This window comes from Phyllobates terribilis, unplaced genomic scaffold (genome assembly GCF_046119375.1).
Source record: "Phyllobates terribilis strain yellow unplaced genomic scaffold, ASM4611937v1 Scaffold_9__5_contigs__length_417890890, whole genome shotgun sequence".
Classification (NCBI taxonomy): Eukaryota; Metazoa; Chordata; class Amphibia; order Anura; family Dendrobatidae; genus Phyllobates; species Phyllobates terribilis.
This window is the reverse complement of record NW_027362769.1, coordinates 70,020,125-70,038,842: the sequence shown is the minus strand read 5'-3', so window position 1 is coordinate 70,038,842 and position 18,718 is coordinate 70,020,125. Positions and strand designations below refer to the sequence as shown.

Genomic DNA, 18,718 nt, shown 5'->3' with positions numbered 1-18,718 from the left:
GCCTGGCATCACGGAGGGAAAGAAAAGGTGATCCGCTCATCTCTAATTGTCAGCATTAGAAATTTGTAGAAAGTATTAAGAAAACAAGACAGTCAACCAGTGTCTGAGCTTCATTAACAGAACTAAATGACAGAGATCAGATCTTTCAGCAGGTTTCTGGCTTCCATGATAACCCATCTGCCCCCTATGAACGCGCCGTGGAAGGGGGACAATGGGAGCTGGTGATCGCACCATTTAAATACCTTAGTTAGTGATTGACAGCAGCATTTATATTGGTAAACAACAGCAATCTGAGCCAGCTTCAGTCGCTGTTATTACAGGCAGATGCTGGCTGTATAACACTGTCAGCATCTGTCCAGCGTGGAAAGGATACATACGTGTCCTGACTGTGAAGGGTTTGCAGAGGGTTTAATTACCAGAAACAGAGGGGATACAGACTTCATCAATATTAATCTGATGCTTGGTCCTTGCCTTGGACTTAAAGGGAACCTGTCAGCAAAAACAGTATTTACCTGCAGCCATAATGGTACTCTGCAGCATCTTAAACAAGTGCAAGTGTCTAATTGGAAGTGTGGATACAGGGAGAAAATGAAGTTATATTTTACCTACAGCCACTCACTTCCAGTCATTGGGGCGGTAACGGGACTGTGAACTGTCAGTTGTTATGTTCTGCTACCAGAGCTAAGGAAAGAGAGGAGATCTGTCCCTACGATAGAACTCAGCTGAATCCCTACGATGTAACAGGGAACCTGATCCTGCGATCAGACCTGCTAAAGTCCTAAGCTAGTCTGTACGGAGACCTATAGATGTGGGGAAGGAATCCCTACAAGTACTAAGGACTGGGAGGAAAATGGGACACCTCCTAACAGAAATAGTAGCAGACAGACGAACAAACAAAATATATAGAACATAGAGGTCCGTAGACCAAGCAAACTAACAGAGTTAGATACAGAGCACAGGCTAGCTAGAAAGTAGTTATACAATGAAGTCCAGCAAAGTCAGAAGGGCGGAGCAGGATTAAATAGGCCAACAAGGTCATGTGACCAGCAAAGGAAAAAACCTAAGAGCAAGGTTCTAACAGTACCCCCCCTTCTAAGAGGATCCTCCGGATCCCCTAGGACCAGGCTTATCAGGAAATCTCCTGTGAAACGCTCTGATAAGTCTGGACGCGGAAACATCATCTGACCTCACTCAAGAGTTATCCTCGGGTCCGAAACCTTTCCAGGCCACAAGATACTGCAAACTACCTCTATACCGTCTAGAGTTAAGGATGCGAGAAATTTCATATTCCCCGTCCTCCACCACCGGAGGAACAGAGGCAGAGGCGTCACCATCCGACACAACAGCTTTTTTTAACAGAGAGACATGAAATACCGGATTAATTCTCCAGGAGGTAGGAACCTCCAACCTAATAGCAGATTGGTTGACAACCTGAAGCACCTTAAAGGGCCCTACAAACTTGGGACCCAATTTCTTAGAAGGAATCCTCAACCGCAGATTCCTAGAGGACAACCAAACCATGTCACCAACAGCGAACAAAACCTCCTGTCGTTTCCTATCAAAGTAGTCTTTAGATTTTCTGTTGGCCTCCTGAAGATTACCACGCACATCCGTCCAAACTCTCTCCAAATCACCGGAAAAATTCTCCTCCTCAGGCACGGCAGATCCCAACTTGGAGAACGACCCAAACGACGGATGTCTCCCAGAACAACAAAAAAAAGGCGAACAACCAGCAGAAGAAGATGTATGATTGTTCAGAGCAAATTCAGCAAGTGGCAGAAACTCAGACCACCCCTCTTGATTGTCTGCCACAAAACAACGCAAGAACTGCTCAACATCCTGGTTTTTCCTTTCTGTCTGGCCATTAGATTCAGGATGATATCCGGACGAGAACGACAAATGAACTCCCAACCTGTCACAAAAGGCACGCCAAAAACGAGCCACGAACTGAGGACCCCTATCAGAAACAATGTCAGTAGGAACGCCATGAAGTCTGACAATTTCCTTGACAAAGGCCTTAGCGAGAGTTTTAGCGCAGGGCAGTTTGACGAAGGGAACCAAGTGACACATCTTGCTAAAACGGTCCACGACCACCCAGATGACAGTAAAACCCTCAGAGGGGGGAAGGTCAGTTATAAAGTCCATAGCCAAATGTGTCCAAGGAGCACTGGGAACCTCCAAAGGACAAAGCAACCCCGCAGCAAGAGTATGTGAGGACTTAGATCTAGCACATATAGTACATTGACGCACCCACTTAATGACTTCCTTCTGCCATCCAGGCCACCAAAAACTGCGACCCACCAGTCTCTTGGTCTCAGAGATTCCGGGATGACCTGCCAACCGAGATTCGTGACACTCAACAAACAAATCTCTCCTAAAGGTCCCAGGCACAAACAACCTCCCATGAGGAGTGTTAGATGGGGCATTCTCCTGTGCTTTAAGAATCTCATCTTCCAAAACGGAGTCCAAAGCAGCTATCACAACACCTTCTTGTAAAATGTTCTCCTCTTTCTCAGCACCGACTATGGGAGAAAAACTGCGAGACAAGGCATCCGCCTTAACATTCTTAGTACCAGGGATGTAAGTAACGGAGAAATTAAACCGCGAGAAAAACAGTGCCCACCTAGCCTGACGGGCATTCAGGCGCTTGGCAGCATCAAGATATATCAGATTTTTATGATCCGTAAGAACCTGAACGGGAAATTCCGCACCTTCCAAGAAGTGGCGCCAGTGTTCAAATGCGAGTTTAATAGCCAATAATTCCCGATTACCAATATCGTAATTCAGTTCAGTCTCCGAAAAATTTTTTGAAAAAAAGGCACAGGGATGTAATCCATCCCCGTTATCCTGAGACAATACTGCGCCAACCCCCACAGAGGAAGCATCAACCTCAACCAAAAACGGCTTAGTCACATCAGGCTGCATAAGGATGGGAGCAGAGGTGAACCTCTCCTTGAGATACACAAAAGCTTCAATGGCCTCAGAAGACCACTGAACCGCATCAGCACCTTTCCTGGTGAGATCGGTCAGAGGTTTGACAATACTAGAAAAATTTTTTATGAATTTTCTGTAATAATTGGCGAAACCCAAAAACCTCTGTATCGATTTCAAACCAATAGGCCTAGGCCATTCCTGTACAGCTTGAACTTTAACCGGGTCCATCTCAAAACCTTCGCTGGAGATAATGTAGCCCAAAAAACTAATTCTCTGTACAGCGAACTCACATTTCTCCAGCTTAGCAAAAAGCGAATTGTCCATTAATAACTGTAATACCTCACGTACGCTCCGCCAATGAGACTCCAGATCCGGCGAATAAATCAAAATGTCATCCAAATACACAACCACATTTTTGCCGATCAAAGGTCTAAGGATGTCATTAATAAGATTCTGAAAAAATGCAGGAGCATTAGTAAGACCAAAAGGCATAACCAGGTTCTCAAAATGACCCACAGGAGTGTTAAAAGCAGTCTTCCATTCGTCACCCTCCTTCATGCGCAACAGATTGTATGCCCCCTTAAGGTCAATTTTAGAGAACCACTTGGCCCCCATTAACTGGTTAAACAGATCAGGAATCAATGGCAGTGGGTAAGGATTGCGTACAGTAATTTTGTTAATCTCACGAAAATCCAGACAAGGACGTAAACCGCCGTCCTTTTTTTTTACAAAAAAAAATCCAACCGCCACAGGAGACTTAGAGGGCCTAATGTGACCGGCGGCCAAACTTGTCTGTATGTATTCCTCCAAAGCCTTCCTCTCAGGAATAGTAAGGTTAAATAAACGACTTTTAGGAAGAGTCGCTCCAGGGACAAATTCAATAGAACAATCATAGTCTCTATGGGGAGGCAAAACCTGCGATTCCTTCTCAGAAAAAACTCTCCAAAAATCCTGAATAGGAACAGGCAATTCTCCCCTATACAAAGCTGCAATACGCCCGTTACAACACTTGTCATAACATTTATGGCTCCAGGATTTAATTTCACTGGTAGACCAATCCAGTACAGGATTGTGAAATTTTAACCAGGGCAATCCCAATATTACTGGAGAAGGCAAGTTATTCAAAACTACCAAATCCAATTTCTCATGGTGAACACCATTAATAGTGAGAGGAAATTCACAGACCTTGAGAGTAATATTCTTCAAAGGGGAACCATCCACAGAAACCACAGCAATGGGGGATGATAAAGGTTCGGGTTTTAAATTGAGTCTTTCCAAGAATCCCCCATCAATTACATTCAGAGTAGACCCACAATCAACAAACACCCGAAATTCCATTAATTTTTCCTGAGCAATCGTGGAAGCAGCTAAAAATATACCCTTGGAATTTAAACAGGCAATACGGGCATGACTGACCATTTTTTTTTCTTTCTTCATACGAAGCTCACAGCCTTTAATCAAATGACCAGATTTTCCGCAATAGAAACACAAGCCTTCAGAAAATCGACGGTCTTTTTCTTGAGAGCGAGGTGCCACCGATCCAATCTCCATCGGTTCACCACTGTTAGTACACACATTCTCATAACCAGAAACTGACATAGCAGAGGATTTGCTCTCATTAACCCTTGCACGCAGGCTCCTATCCACCCGTATAGCTAATTGCATAGCCTGTTGCAAATCTTCAGGTGTGGGATAAGCAATTAGCAGGTCTTTAACCCTTTCATTGAGCCCAGCAAGAAATAGACTTTTCAGAGCAGAATCGTTCCACCCTGTTTGAGTAGACCATCGACGGAAATGAGTACAATATTTTTCCACATTACCTGATCCCTGTTTCAAACGTCTCAACTCAGTCTCAGCTGATGCGACACGGTCAGGATCATCATATAATAGTCCCAAAGCAGAAAAAAAACTATCCACTGATCTGAAGCATGTATCACTAGGTTGCAAAGAAAAGGCCCACTCCTGAGGCTCTTTGCGCAAAAGTGACATTATGAACCCTATGCGCTGGGATTCATCCACAGAGGACTTGGGTCTCAAATGAAAATACAATAAGCAAGCATTTTTAAATGAAAAAAATTCTCGGTGTTCACCAAAAAATAAATCCGGCAAACATACCTTAGGCTCCAAGAAATGTGCTCCAGGACAGTTACTCACGTGCTGATGGAGCTCGGCCACCTCCAGAGAGAGTCCCTGCAGGCGATGAGCCAAATCCTGAACCGACACCATGATGGAACAGAAAAATCTTTCCTTAGAGAATTTGCAGGCTGGACTTACTGTTATGTTCTGCTACCAGAGCTAAGGAAAGAGAGGAGATCTGTCCCTACGATAGAACTCAGCTGAATCCCTACGATGTAACAGGGAACCTGATCCTGCGATCAGACCTGCTAAAGTCCTAAGCTAGTCTGTACGGAGACCTATAGATGTGGGGAAGGAATCCCTACAAGTACTAAGGACTGGGAGGAAAATGGGACACCTCCTAACAGAAATAGTAGCAGACAGACGAACAAACAAAATATATAGAACATAGAGGTCCGTAGACCAAGCAAACTAACAGAGTTAGATACAGAGCACAGGCTAGCTAGAAAGTAGTTATACAATGAAGTCCAGCAAAGCCAGAAGGGCGGAGCAGGATTAAATAGGCCAACAAGGTCATGTGACCAGCAAAGGAAAAAACCTAAGAGCAAGGTTCTAACATCAGTCACTATAATTACGCCCCCTACTCTTTGACGGACATCCTTTTCTGCAGCATACGCAGGCGTCATCACAGCTTCAGATGAATGGAAGAAAGCGGCTTCAGGGGAAACATAGCTTCATTTTCTCCCTGCAGCCAAGATTGATAGTGGGCATAAAAAAGTCATAAACAGGCTACAGATATAAAAAAGGCTATAAAAACAAAAATTATCCATACATGATGCAATTATTATCATTATTGCCATCTCGTGGATAAGCTTCATTAGTACAGCTGTGAAAAAGAACGTGCAAAGATGATATATATATACAGTACAGACCAAAAGTTTGGACACACCTTCTCATTTAAAGATTTTTCTGTATTTTCTTGACTATGAAAATTGTACATTCACACTGAAGACATCAAAACTATGAATTAACACATGTGGAATTATATACTTAACAAAAAAGTGTGAAACAACTGAAAATATGTCTTATATTCTAGGTTCTTCAAAGTAGCCACCTTTTGCTTTGATGACTGCTTTGCACACTCTTGGCATTCTCTTGATGAGCTTCAAGAGGTAGTCACCGGAAATGGTTTTCACTTCACAGGTGTGCCCTGTCAGGTTTAATAAGTGGGATTTCTTGCTTTATAAATGGGGTTGGGACCATCAGTTGTGTTGTGCAGAAGTCTGGTGGATACACAGCTGATAGTCCTACTGAATAGACTGTTAGAATTTGTATTATGGCAAGAAAAAAGCAGTTAAGTAAAGAAAAACGAGTGGCCATCATTACTTTAAGAAATGAAGGTCAGTCAGTGTGAAAAATTGTGAAACCTTTGAATGTGTCCCCAAGTGCAGTTGCAAAAACCATCAAGCGCTACAAAGAAACTGGCTCACATGAGGATCGCCACAGGAAAGGAAGACCAAGAGTCACCTCTGCTTCTGAGGATAAGTTTATCCGAGTCACCAGCCTCAGAAATCGCAGGTTAACAGCAGCTCAGATTAGAGACCAGGTCAATGCCACACAGAGTTCTAGCAGCAGAAACATCTCTACAACAACTGTTAAGAGGAGACTTTGTGCAGCAAGCCTTCATGGTAAAATAGCTGCTAGGAAACCACTGCTAAGGAAAGGCAACAAGCAGAAGAGACTTGTTTGGCCTAAAGAACACAAGGAATGGACATTAGACCAGTGGAAATCTGTGCTTTGGTCTGATGAGTCCAAATTTGAGATCTTTGGTTCCAACCACCGTGTCTTTGTGTGACAAAGAAAAGGTGAACGGATGGACTCTACATGCCTGGTTCCCACCGTGAAGCATGGAGGAGGAGGTGTGATGGTGTGGGGGTGCTTTGCTGGTGACACTGTTGGGGATTTATTCAAAATTGAAGGCATATTGAACCAGCATGGCTACCACAGCATCTTGCAGGGGCATGCTATTCCATGCGGTTTGCGTTTATTTGGACCATCATTTATTTTTCAACAGAACCATGACCCCAAACACACTTCCAGGCTATGTAAGGGCTATTTGACAAACAAGGGGAGTGATGGGGTGCTACGCCAGATGACCTGGCCTCCACAGTCTCCAGACCTGAACCCAATCGAGATGGTTTGGGGTGAGCTGGACCGCAGAGTGAAGGCAAAAGGGCCAACAAGTGCTAAGCATCTCTGGGAACTCCTTCAAGATTGTTGGAAGACCATTTCTGGTGACTACCTCTTGAAGCTCATCAAGAGAATGCCAAGAGTGTGCAAAGCAGTCATCAAAGCAAAAGGTGGCTACTTTGATGAACCAGAATATAAGACATATTTTCAGTTGTTTCACACTTTTTTGTTAAGTATATAATTCCACATGTGTTAATTCATAGTTTTGATGCCTTCAGTGTGAATGTACAATTTTCATAGTCATGAAAATACCGGAAATGGTCTTCCAACAATCTTGAATGAGTTCCCAGAGATGCTTAGCAGTTGTTGGCCCTTTTGCCTTCACTCTGCAGTCCAGCTCACCCCAAACCATCTTGATTGGGTTCAGGTCTGGTGACTGTGGAGGCCAGGTCATCTGGCGTTGCACCCCATCACTCTCCTTCTTGGTCAAATAGCCCTTACACAGCCTGGAGGTGTGTTTGGGGTCATGGTCCTGTTGAAAAATAAATGATGGTCCAACTAAACGCAAACCGGATGGAATAGCATGCCGCTGCAAGATGCTGTGGGAGCCATGCTGGTTCAATATGCCTTCAATTTTGAATAAATCCCCAACAGTGTCACCAGCAATGCACCACCACACCATCACACCTCCTCCTCCATGCTTCACGGTGGGAACCAGTCATGTAGAGTCCATCCGTTCACCTTTTCTGCGTCGCACAAAGACACGGTGGTTGGAACCAAAGATCTCAAATTTGGACTCATCAGACCAAAGCACAGATTTCTACTGGTCTAATGTCCATTCCTTGTGTTCTTTAGCCCAAACAAGTCTCTTCTGCTTGTTGCCTGTCCTTAGCAGTGGTTTCCTAGCAGCTATTTTACCATGAAGGCCTGCTGCACAAAGTCTCCTCTTAACAGTTGTTGTAGAGATGTGTCTGCTGTTAGAACTCTGTGTTGCTCTAATCTGAGCTGCTGTTAACCTGTGATTTCTGAGGCTGGTGACTTGGATAAACTTATCCTCAGAAGCAGAGGTGACTCTTGGTCTTCCTTTCCTGGGGCGGTCCTCATGTTAGCCAGTTTCTTTGTAGCGCTTGATGGTTTTTGCAACTGCACTTGGGGACACTTTCAAAGTTTGCCCAATTTTTCAGACTGACTGACGTTCATTTCTTAAAGTAATGATGGGCACTCGTTTTTCTTTACTTAGCTGCTTTTTTCTTGCCATAATACAAATTCTAACAGTCTGTTCAGTAGGACTATCAGCTGTGTATCCACCTGACTTCTGCACAACACAACTGATGGTCCCAACCCCATTAATAAGGCACTAAATCCCACTTATTAAACCTGACAGGGCACACCTGTGAAGTGAAAAGCATTTCCGGTGACTACCTCTTGAAGCTCATCAAGAGTATGCCAAGAGTGTGCAAAGCAGTCATCAAAGTGTGGCGCCCCTGAGGGTTCAGTCGCCACAGAGGTACTGCACCTCACTCAGAGTTGTGGTGCCTCCCTTCACTCAGGTAAGGAGGGAGAGCTGCACGGAACCCCAAACACCTGCATCCAACACTACACTGCTCCAGTCCGGCTGGAGGAGTGACATGCAGTGCGCAGCGGCTGAGCCCTGTCCCTGGCTGGAGTGGGGGGAACCCAAAGGTAGGGGGAACCAGTAGTGGGTGTGGATGGAGGAAGTAGTTTAGGGGAGCACTCATACAGTAAAGATATAAAAAGAAGCCATCTTAGAATAGTGCAGTCCAGTCAGTGAGAGGAGAGAGTGAAGACAGTCAGAGAGCAGAGTCTCTGTCAGAGCTCTGCTCCCCAAGCAGGGTCCAGGACTGAGGCCCAGGAGGGGAGCAGGGAGTAGGCTCCGTTCTACAGAAGGGATCCTAGGGGGTACGGCGAGTGCAGACGGCACCCGTACGCCCCGAACCTGCCAGGTGTCAGGAGGATCTAGGCAGCAAGAAGGGGACCGGCCCCTGGCCCAGTCGTACAGCTTCAAGCCTTGGCTGGAAAAACCGGAGGCTTCTGACTTCTATAGCAGGAGCCAAACTCTCACTTCAATCCAAGAGTAAGGTCGAGCAGGTCTGAGCAACTCCGACGGACAGGGGGGACCTCGCAGCACCCAAATAGGATTCACAGTGAGAAGCGCAGGGCAGGAGGGAGTAAAGACCCAGCGTGAAGTCGGTCTAGGAAGGTACATATGAAAGTGGGGTTCTGCTAGGTACACCCGAGCTGCCTGAGGAAGGACTGAACCCCTGCCCGGTGAAGGCAGCGCGACGCGGGAGGCTTGCACCAGTACTGTGCACCTGAGGAACTTGAACGGAACTGTGAGTAAACTCGGATGACTGCGCTGAACTGCCTCCGCTCCTTCATTTCGCCGGTACCTTTTCCCTCCCTGCACTACAAAGCCCAGTGCACCTCCTCCATTTTCCCATATACTGCCCTGAGGCCTGCTCCACCTGTGGGGAGCCGTACCATCACAAGCTGCCCTAACATCTGCCTCAGAGGACTGTTGCAGCGCTGGTGATCCTCACCAGACACCACAGGTGGCGTCACGAATAATTCCAAAAACCCCAAATAATAGAAGTTTCCCCATTTCACTGACCGCCCTGGGTCACGGACCGGGCCAGCCACCGTGATATCCCCCGGCAACCAGAGGCCCGGCTGCCGAGCACCCCACGGCCCTGGGGGTGCGTCAAAGGCAAAAGGTGGCTACTTTGAAGAACCTAGAATATAAGACATATTTTCAGTTGTTTCACACTTTTTTGTTAAGTATATAATTCCACATGTGTTAATTCATAGTTTTGATGTCTTCAGTGTGAATGTACAATTTTCAAAGCCATGAAAATACAGAAAAATCTTTAAATGAGAAGGTGTGTCCAAACTTTTGGTCTGTACTATATATATATATATATATATGTATATATATATATATATAAAATAAAAATTATTTTTTTATTTTTATTTTGTTGTTATATTTTGTATAATTTTTGTATTTATAGCCATCTTTATATCTGTACCCTGTTCATGGATTTTTTTTATGCCCGCTATCAATCTTTGGCTTTATTATAAATTATTCTTAAATTGCTGTGTCTTATCCATTACATTATCCTATCTCCAATACAGAGATCCAGGCCTCCTCTGGGCACGCGTGTGTGCCTCCTTCCATTCGCCTGGTGTCCAATTAGATCACGCGCTGTACAGTCATACGCAGTGTAAGTTCTGGGACGTTGGCCACGATGAAAGGTGCACATATGCCCAATGACACAGGTGTGCTATAGATAATGCAACTACTATATAAACTGAGTGAAGGCACTGCCCCAGTAGCCCCTGATGAAGCTGCATACGAAACGCGCGTCGAGGTATTGGGCAATGTGGTCTTTACTTATGATGGCATATGGTGGGTATAGATTTTTGTCTACACTTCATTAATCTGCTCTGAATGCTATTGCATGGGCTTTTTTAGCTCTTGAACTGAAATGTATCTATTGACATGATTAGTTATTTATAGCTTTAGTACTCCATGTACTATCATTCTTGTGTTGCTATACAGTATAATTCCAAGTCCCTGTAATCTTTGACTATTATATCGCTTCCTATGCCCCGATTATTTTGATATACTGATTGGTCTCTAGTGTACCTTTATGCTATTTATTATTTTGATCACATTGCCCATTTTTCTTTTTATTTGGGTTTTATGTTTTTTTCTTTTGTATTTGTGTAAATGAATTGTCTATAAATAAAATCTGTATATATGTTGCTAGAATTTTTTTGTATTTTATCTTATTTGTTTTGTTGGTATTTATAGGATTATGTATTGGTTTTCCGGTACCCCCAAAATTTAGTCTTATAAAATGTAGCTATTTTGAATATGGGTCTGGCTTTCCAGCTTTGGTCAATGAGAGAGAAAACCAGCCTGGACTGAGGATAAAGAAGAAAACATGGGGTCCCGATCACCTTTACCAAATCTTGTTTTTCAATATTGTAGGGGATTACAAGACAGCTTCACTTCATTCATTAAAACTAGGGACACCATCAAACTGGACTGGGATTGCTCTATCCATGTGCTCCTGCGGTGATATGTACATGCTTCACCTGTACCCAACTCGATCGCAAGAGCTATGTGTGTTGACTCGGTAGGAAGGTTACCGGGGAATGATACGGGAAAGAGAGAGCAGACCCGTTCTTAATGTCATGGTAGAAGCAAAGATAGACTTTGTATACATGGGCAAGTTATGTAATAAACCTTTAAAACTGATACAAAAAGCATTACAGTCAAATCAAATTGACCTTTAGTGAAAATGAATCCTCTATTACTGAATAAAAATGTAGAAGTGGAAGAGTTCCTTCATTTCATCAAGACTGCTAATTGAATGATAATCCCCCATGGCTTTCATGTTGGTCTGTTACCAGGTAGAGACCTCATGTAGGCCGTATTTGGGCTTTTACTGTACCTCCAGGTGCCAATGATTTTAAACAGAGTCACTTGCTGTTTATTTGTGAAAATCCATAAGATTGCTCCACTACGTTTTTGTATTACAGACACTAGATAGCAGCAAATAGCTGCCTAGTGATCCATAATCCGGAAATGGAGGGGCTCCAAATACTAGTGTACAAGGAACATGCATGTGGCTTTACCATGTATTATACACGGACCTGTGTTTTGCTATCAATTTTGCACGCTAATGTTAGGAATGTTAAAGGGTAGGTCCACTTCTACTTAGTAATGGCTATGTAGTTACCAAAAGTAGAATTTTTATTTTTCCTGTTGCTACCTGTCAGCTGATGATGATTGATTTATGAATTCTAACATGTTTCCCATGTAAGGACTACAATGTATAGAGCTTTACGTGAATAATGATGTTTAGTGCTGGTAAAATCCACCAGTATCTGCCAACTACTTGTTGATGGTCTCCAGGCAGATTGTTTTCTACACTGGAAATGTGAACACAGTCAGGTGATAAAGATGTGTTAAGGCACCCATAAACATTAGATTCATTTCAAGCCCGTTAGTGTTCAGCCTACAGTCTAATGTGTATATGAGCCTCATACAACTGAATGTCGGGGGAGATGTCGATTGGGTATGTCTGATTTCTGATCACTTTGTTCTCCCGAATATAAAGCTGCTGCCAGAATGTCTGGCGGCTGCTCTCTCATAGAGAGCACAGGAGTGCTTGCCCAAACGAGTGCTCCTGTGTATAGGAGAGACGGCTGAGACGGCTGCCAGGCCAAATAGTCGGCTGAAGCATCCATTATGTATGGGGGGCTTTACAAAGATGCTGCACTTTACATTGCCTGACTTCAGTAAACAGCCATTGTTAGCTATAAGTAGAGCTTTACTTGTCTTATAAATTTGCTCATTATGGGAACATGTCAGCTGCTGCAACTGCAATAATGACGTCACTATATTAGGAACAGTAATACATTAATGCACTATTGAAATAACGCTTATTTAGCTATGTTATTTTTTCCACTGTATTTCGTCCCCTTTCCATCTGTATTTCTATACATTTACATAGAAAAATATCGGTGCATTTCTGCTTCATTATGGGCATTGCATAGCCATTCATTTTTTTCTATTATTTTATTTCTGACCAGGGGAGATTCTGCCATTCATAAACTTTGCATGTGCCAAAAATTCAGCGAAGAGACTGTTTCTGGCTTATTGTACACAGGCCACACAAATGCCATACAAATCTCAGTTTTAGCGGAAACTACAGCAACTTATGCCAGCGTAACCAAATAAAGCAAATCAAGCTGTAAAGCATCAAGCAGGCATAGCTTTAGCAGATGAGCAAGGTGCTGCACACAGCTCTATAATGCTCAAACCTTTTGATTGCAGAAGATCTTGGCTCATATTGTGAAGCATCAGATTTTCTTCCCGGAGTCAGTTTCTCTGCACTGTCCAGCAAGGCACTGAGTGCTACTCGGCGAAATACATTGCCATGAGCTTCTTTGATAAACTGTACTAGCTGACGAATATCACAGTACAATCCCTGTGAAGAGGAATCATGACATGTCAGTGAGATGATAAGACGTGAGAACACAAAGTCTAAAATGAAGCTTTGTTAAGAAAAAGTAAACTGGAAAGTTGCAAAACTTTAAATTACACAATGATCAAACTTTATTTCCGTAACACTGGAAAACCCTTTGTGAAAATAACTTTAAAAAAGGATATGTCACCAGATTTCTCATTATTTAATAGATTATTAAAACTGATGAGGCTGGTGTACTTACCTTGAAAACGTATACCAGAATGGTGGTAAAATCCTTATAGAAATTTTAAATTGAATCTCTGCCCAACTAGTCTGATTGGCTGCTCCTCAGTTTCCTCCCTGCTACTGAATGCCTTCCCATCTAGCCTGATTAACAGTTCCTCAGTGTACCTCCTCTTTGCTGCTGCTGAAACCTCACAGAGATAAGTAGAAACTTCAGCTGTCAGTCAGACTGGATGGGCTGAAACTGAATACACTTGGATTAATGGGATCTCTCACTGTTTAGCTGAACATAAAATGCTTAATTTAATATCAGAATTATTCAGCCATTCTAACATGGATTTTCGAAAGTAAGTACACCAATTTCATCAGGTCAAAGGAATTTATTTAATCATGTATACAGTTTGACTTGTGAAAGCTGGTGACAGATCCAATTTAACCCCTACTGGGCAAGTTTTGTGTGACAGTTTTTTCCTCCCCTTCTCTCAAGAGCCATACATTTTTCATTTTTCCATGAACATAGCAGTGTGAGGGCTTGTTTATTGCAGGACGAGTTGTAGTGTGATGGAATTGCGAAAAAAACACAATTCCACAATTGTTTTATGGGTTCTGTTTTTTATGGTAGTCATTGTATGGTAAAAATGACTTATCAGCATGATTTTTCACGTCAATACAATTACAGTTTTTTGTGTTTCTGTAGTATTCTGTTGAAGCTGGTGACTGTGCACTCCTCCTATCAGCCTAAGGCTGTTTTTATTTGGATCCCACCTTCCCTTTAAATATGTACGATTAGCCCGGGAGAGGGATGTTTGATAAATATTAGGTTTAGGGTCCCATCAAAGTAAGGCACACCTTGTTGTGGCTGGTGGGCTCTCATGAATTGGCTAAATGGGTGCGCTAAGTATATTCATTTTAGAAGTATATTCCTTATAGAAGTAATCTTGTATATTCAATATTTGCACATCTTAGTGCTTACAGAGGCTTCTGTATTCTTTTGTTTGTATAAAAGTAATTATTGTCAAGAAATTCCCAGCAAACCTCACCTATACCCTAACCACAACCATAATAATGGAATATATGTAAAATATACAGTCTTCAATAGTTATACCTCTTTTTTTAGAGACTCTGGATTGCAGGGATCTTTGAGTTAAGTGAAATAATTGAAAAATAAAAGAACTATATGTGTCTACTTTTGTAAATAATAAATAAATAGAAATATAGCCATGGATCAAAGCATCTAAAGATTAGCAAATAATGTCTTGAAAACAATACTTCTATGATGAAGCGGCCGATGATCTTACCAGGTTCTCAGGACTGTGAAGCTCATGTGTAGTAGAAGCGCAGCGAGTGATCAGAGACTTAAACATGGAGCTTACAATAATGCCTTCCACACTTTGTGCTGTAGACTTATTGTCCATTGTTGCAAAATTGTTTCCAAATCCAGCTCTGTCTGTAAATACACAGTAGCACGATATTGTAATTATCAAAGTATTTTATAAATAAAAAAAAGTACTGAATCTTATCAAAACAGTCCGTTACGTTACGCAGGTCTACATTTTCAGTTTTGGAATGGAATATATTATTTACGGTTAATTCAGTGTAAATATTGTGATTTCTATCCGAGCGAGAATTCTGTGTAGATATTAGAATATTGATCTTGATTTACTCTTACTGTCGGTCACTGGCTCCATGCAGAATCCCAGAAGTGCGTGGAGGAAGTCGACAACGTTATTAAGAGAATCTTTATTAACGTAATCTTTCATTGTTTGTCGGAATTGCACTTTATCCAGTTTATAAAGCTTAGTAAGACAGCTTTGTGCCTGCAAAATAAAACCAAGGGATGAGTCAGCTATTTTACCACTAGATGGCAGTAAGCAATGTAACTGTTCAGACTGTAACCATGAACCTCAGATGCAAAAAGCGCACAGCAGAGCACTTTGTATTAAAGAGGCAGCTGCTAGATCTTACAATTAACACATATGATGTCCACGTGATACATGTGATATCCATGGAGTGGGAAATTAAGTCATGTGAGTCAGAAATCGTGGAAGACAGCGACAGGTAAGAATTTTATTGCATTTACACAGGTTTAAAGAATAAACATTTTCTTGGGAGTTGCTTCTTTAATGATGTGTGAAAGTCCAGAAAATGACCAACCAGGGGCGGACATATTGCTGATGCAGCTGCACCCGGGCCAAGAGGTGGAGGGGGGCCCGCTGTCACCAGCGCCTATTTCAGCTGGATGTGTATGCGAGGACGCACATTCAGCTGAAATGTATTGCAGTGCAGGGAACCTGCCAGCTCCCTGCGCTGCAATATACGCTGCCGGCCAATCAGATGCCAACAGCCAACGTCGGAATGCACGTGACTTGGGGCGCATGGCAGTGACATTATGCGTCATGAATGGGATGCCGAAGTCAGCTGCCGGCTATAGAAGAGCTTTAGAAGAGGACCCTGCGCGGCGTGGGAGTGTGGGGGAAGGTGAGTAGTATCGTTTGTTTTTAATGTATTACAAAACAGGGAACATTATAGTAGGATGTGGGATACACATACGAGGATAGGGCACATTATAGCAGGATGTAGAACATATACAGTATATGAGGACGGGGCACATTATACCAGGATGGGTGATATACATACGAGGATAGGACACATATATACTTGGCTGGGGCACATTATACGGGGATGGGAGACATGTATACCAAGATGCTGGACATATACCTGGCTGGCGGACATTATCCCAGTATATGGGACATTATACCTTGATGGGGCACATTATACCAGGATGGGGAGCATATATACCAAGTTGGGGCACATTATACCAGGATGGGGCACATTATACCTGGAAGGGGCCTAGGATAGGGCCCATAATACCAGGAAGGGGCCTAGGATAGGGCACATTATACCTGGAAGGGGACCAGGATGGAGGACATTATACCAGGAAGGGGACCAGGATGGGGGACATTATACCAAGAAAGGGACCAGGATGGAGGTCATTATAACAGGAAGGGGTACATTATACTAGGAAGCGGACCAGGATGGAGGACATTATATCAGGAAGGGGTACATTATACCAGGAAGGGGACCAGGATGGAGGACATTATACCAAAAAGGAGGCCAAGTTGGGAGACAATATCCCAGGAAGGAGCCCAGTATGGGGGATATTATTACTGAAAGGGACTTCCCTTATTACGTATCATCCTCTCTAGTTATGTATGAGGCAGTCCCTTATTATGTATCATCCTCTGTTCTTATGTACAGTGCTTTCCCATTATTACATAGTATCATATCTTCTTATATATAGCACCGTTCCTTACATAGCATATTCTCGTTATTGTTAATCACAGCACTCTCTCTTTATTACATAGTCCTCTCTTGTTAGATATAAAATGACTGCTGATAGGGCATCATCTGACCAGAAGACCAGTCCATCAGCTCCTCCATCAGAAAAGAAGTTTCCCATGCTCCATCAGCCATCATATCATTATATATCTAACAAGAGAGGACGGTATGTAGTAAAGAACAGGGGGCTATAAATAACAAAAATAACAAGAGAATTTGTGACATGCAGAAGTAGTGCTGTTGCTTCAAAAGCATCCAGCAACTGTAACACATACCACAAGCACAGGAGACAGGAAGTGTGCTTCAGAAGCATCCAGCAACTAGAGGGGTTAACAGAGTCACAGGAGACAGGGAGTGTTTTAGCAGAACCTCAGGGGGATTGTGGGGAACTTGTTATTGTAGTCTGGCTGAAGCCAAAGAGAAAGGTGGTGTGTAATCTGGATCTGACAGAAGGCAACTGAACAGGATTCAGATCAGGAGAGAAACTAAACACAGGTCAGATAAACTCCCTGAACTAACAGTGCAGGGTATTATCAGGCAGGAAGATAAGGACTGGAAGGAATTGTGTCACAGGGATCATCTCCCTCATCAAACCCTCCCCCCTCCATCTCCATGCAGGACAAAGAGTGTTTTGTACTATTGTGTCCTTGTGAAGGAAAAGCCTGTGGCTGTGTATGCATAAAAGTGTGCTGCTAAGAGATATAATCTATGCTGAATTATGCTACTGAAGAGACTGTAATACTGTGCCTTGTGAAGAAACTACTGTATGCTACTGGAGCCAGTTGCTCAAGAAACTCAGACTGTACTGTAATGAAGAGTGTTGCTGTAATATCCCTGAATTACACTGTCCGTGCTTCAGATTAAATTCCACTGTTAAACTGTTGAAAAAGATTCTAGTCAGATGTGTCTGGTCAGCAACTGAATCTATCATGTGCCTGAGAGAAGCTGCAGCACATGGTCTATGGTCGCCCTGAGTAACGGTTCCCCCAGGATTCCAAAGAATTCACAAAACCCGTCTCGCCCTATCTGAACCTAGCGGCGTGCGTGTAACAAATTTGATATGTAAGAAACGGTGCTGTACATAACAAGAGGGGGCACTGTGTAATAGAGGACAGTAATATACATAATGAGAAGAGTATATGTAATATATATACGAGGGGCTTGGTTGCCATAAAAGGAGGGGGGCCCACACACATTTCTTGCACAGGGGCCCCAAGCTGTCAGTGTCCGCCCCTGTGACCAAGAATACATTAATGGGTTTCTTTTAATGAGTCAGTGCATTCATAAGTCTCTAGTGCTGTACTTTTTTTTAATACTTTATTTTAACATTTTTACTACTTTATTTTAATTAATATCTCCATATTAATACTTTTTTTTAACAAACTTCTTTAAATGCTTATAAGTTTGTGGTTTCCATCTGTTTTTGTATACATCTTATCTATAAAATTGGGAGTACACTACATATGGCGACATTGCATCTACTGATTGCAATGGAGTTGAATGGCAACCATAGCAAAAATTCAATGCAGATTTACAGCCAAATCGCAGCTCTCAAATAGTCATGCAACAGCACGTCGCAGTAAAGTTGCGCCAATGTTTTTGATTCTGCCTCATGTCTGAGAACTGTTGTTACATGATGCCTAAGGCTGGGGCTACATGGCAATTTTAGCACGTGTTGCACAGCCAAAAATCATTGTTTGCCATTGCTTCATTGCAGCATGATGCAAATAAATGGAACCCAGAAGGTAACATCACAAGTAAGCCGCAAGACTCCCAAATTATTCTAATGTTTTGTGATTTGCTTGCAGTATCTTGTGGGTCACTGTGACCCCATTTACTTGCTCTATGCTGTTATGTAACAGAATCATACAGCGATCTTTGGCCACGTGACCAATCTCATGGTCAAATCTGCAAGGTAACCCTAGCCTGTGTCA

The 18,718-nt window shown here is 42.9% G+C and overlaps 1 protein-coding gene across 23 annotated transcripts in view; it reads right to left on the bottom strand.

The window, feature by feature from the left end:
- UNC80 (unc-80 homolog, NALCN channel complex subunit) overlaps nucleotides 1-18,718 on the bottom strand; it is a 222,737-nt gene that overhangs the window by 179,008 nt on the left and 25,011 nt on the right. For 21 of the 23 annotated variants that reach the window (XM_073646576.1, XM_073646580.1, XM_073646583.1 and 18 more), the window contains exons 15-17: nucleotides 15,109-15,262; nucleotides 14,744-14,892; nucleotides 13,057-13,223 (exon numbers count right to left, since the gene is read on the bottom strand). In XM_073646576.1, coding sequence (XP_073502677.1) covers nucleotides 13,057-13,223; nucleotides 14,744-14,892; nucleotides 15,109-15,262 — 470 coding nt within the window. The remainder of the gene's footprint in view (nucleotides 1-13,056; nucleotides 13,224-14,743; nucleotides 14,893-15,108; nucleotides 15,263-18,718) is intronic. The other 2 variants (XM_073646578.1, XM_073646591.1) reach the window with 1 other exon arrangement.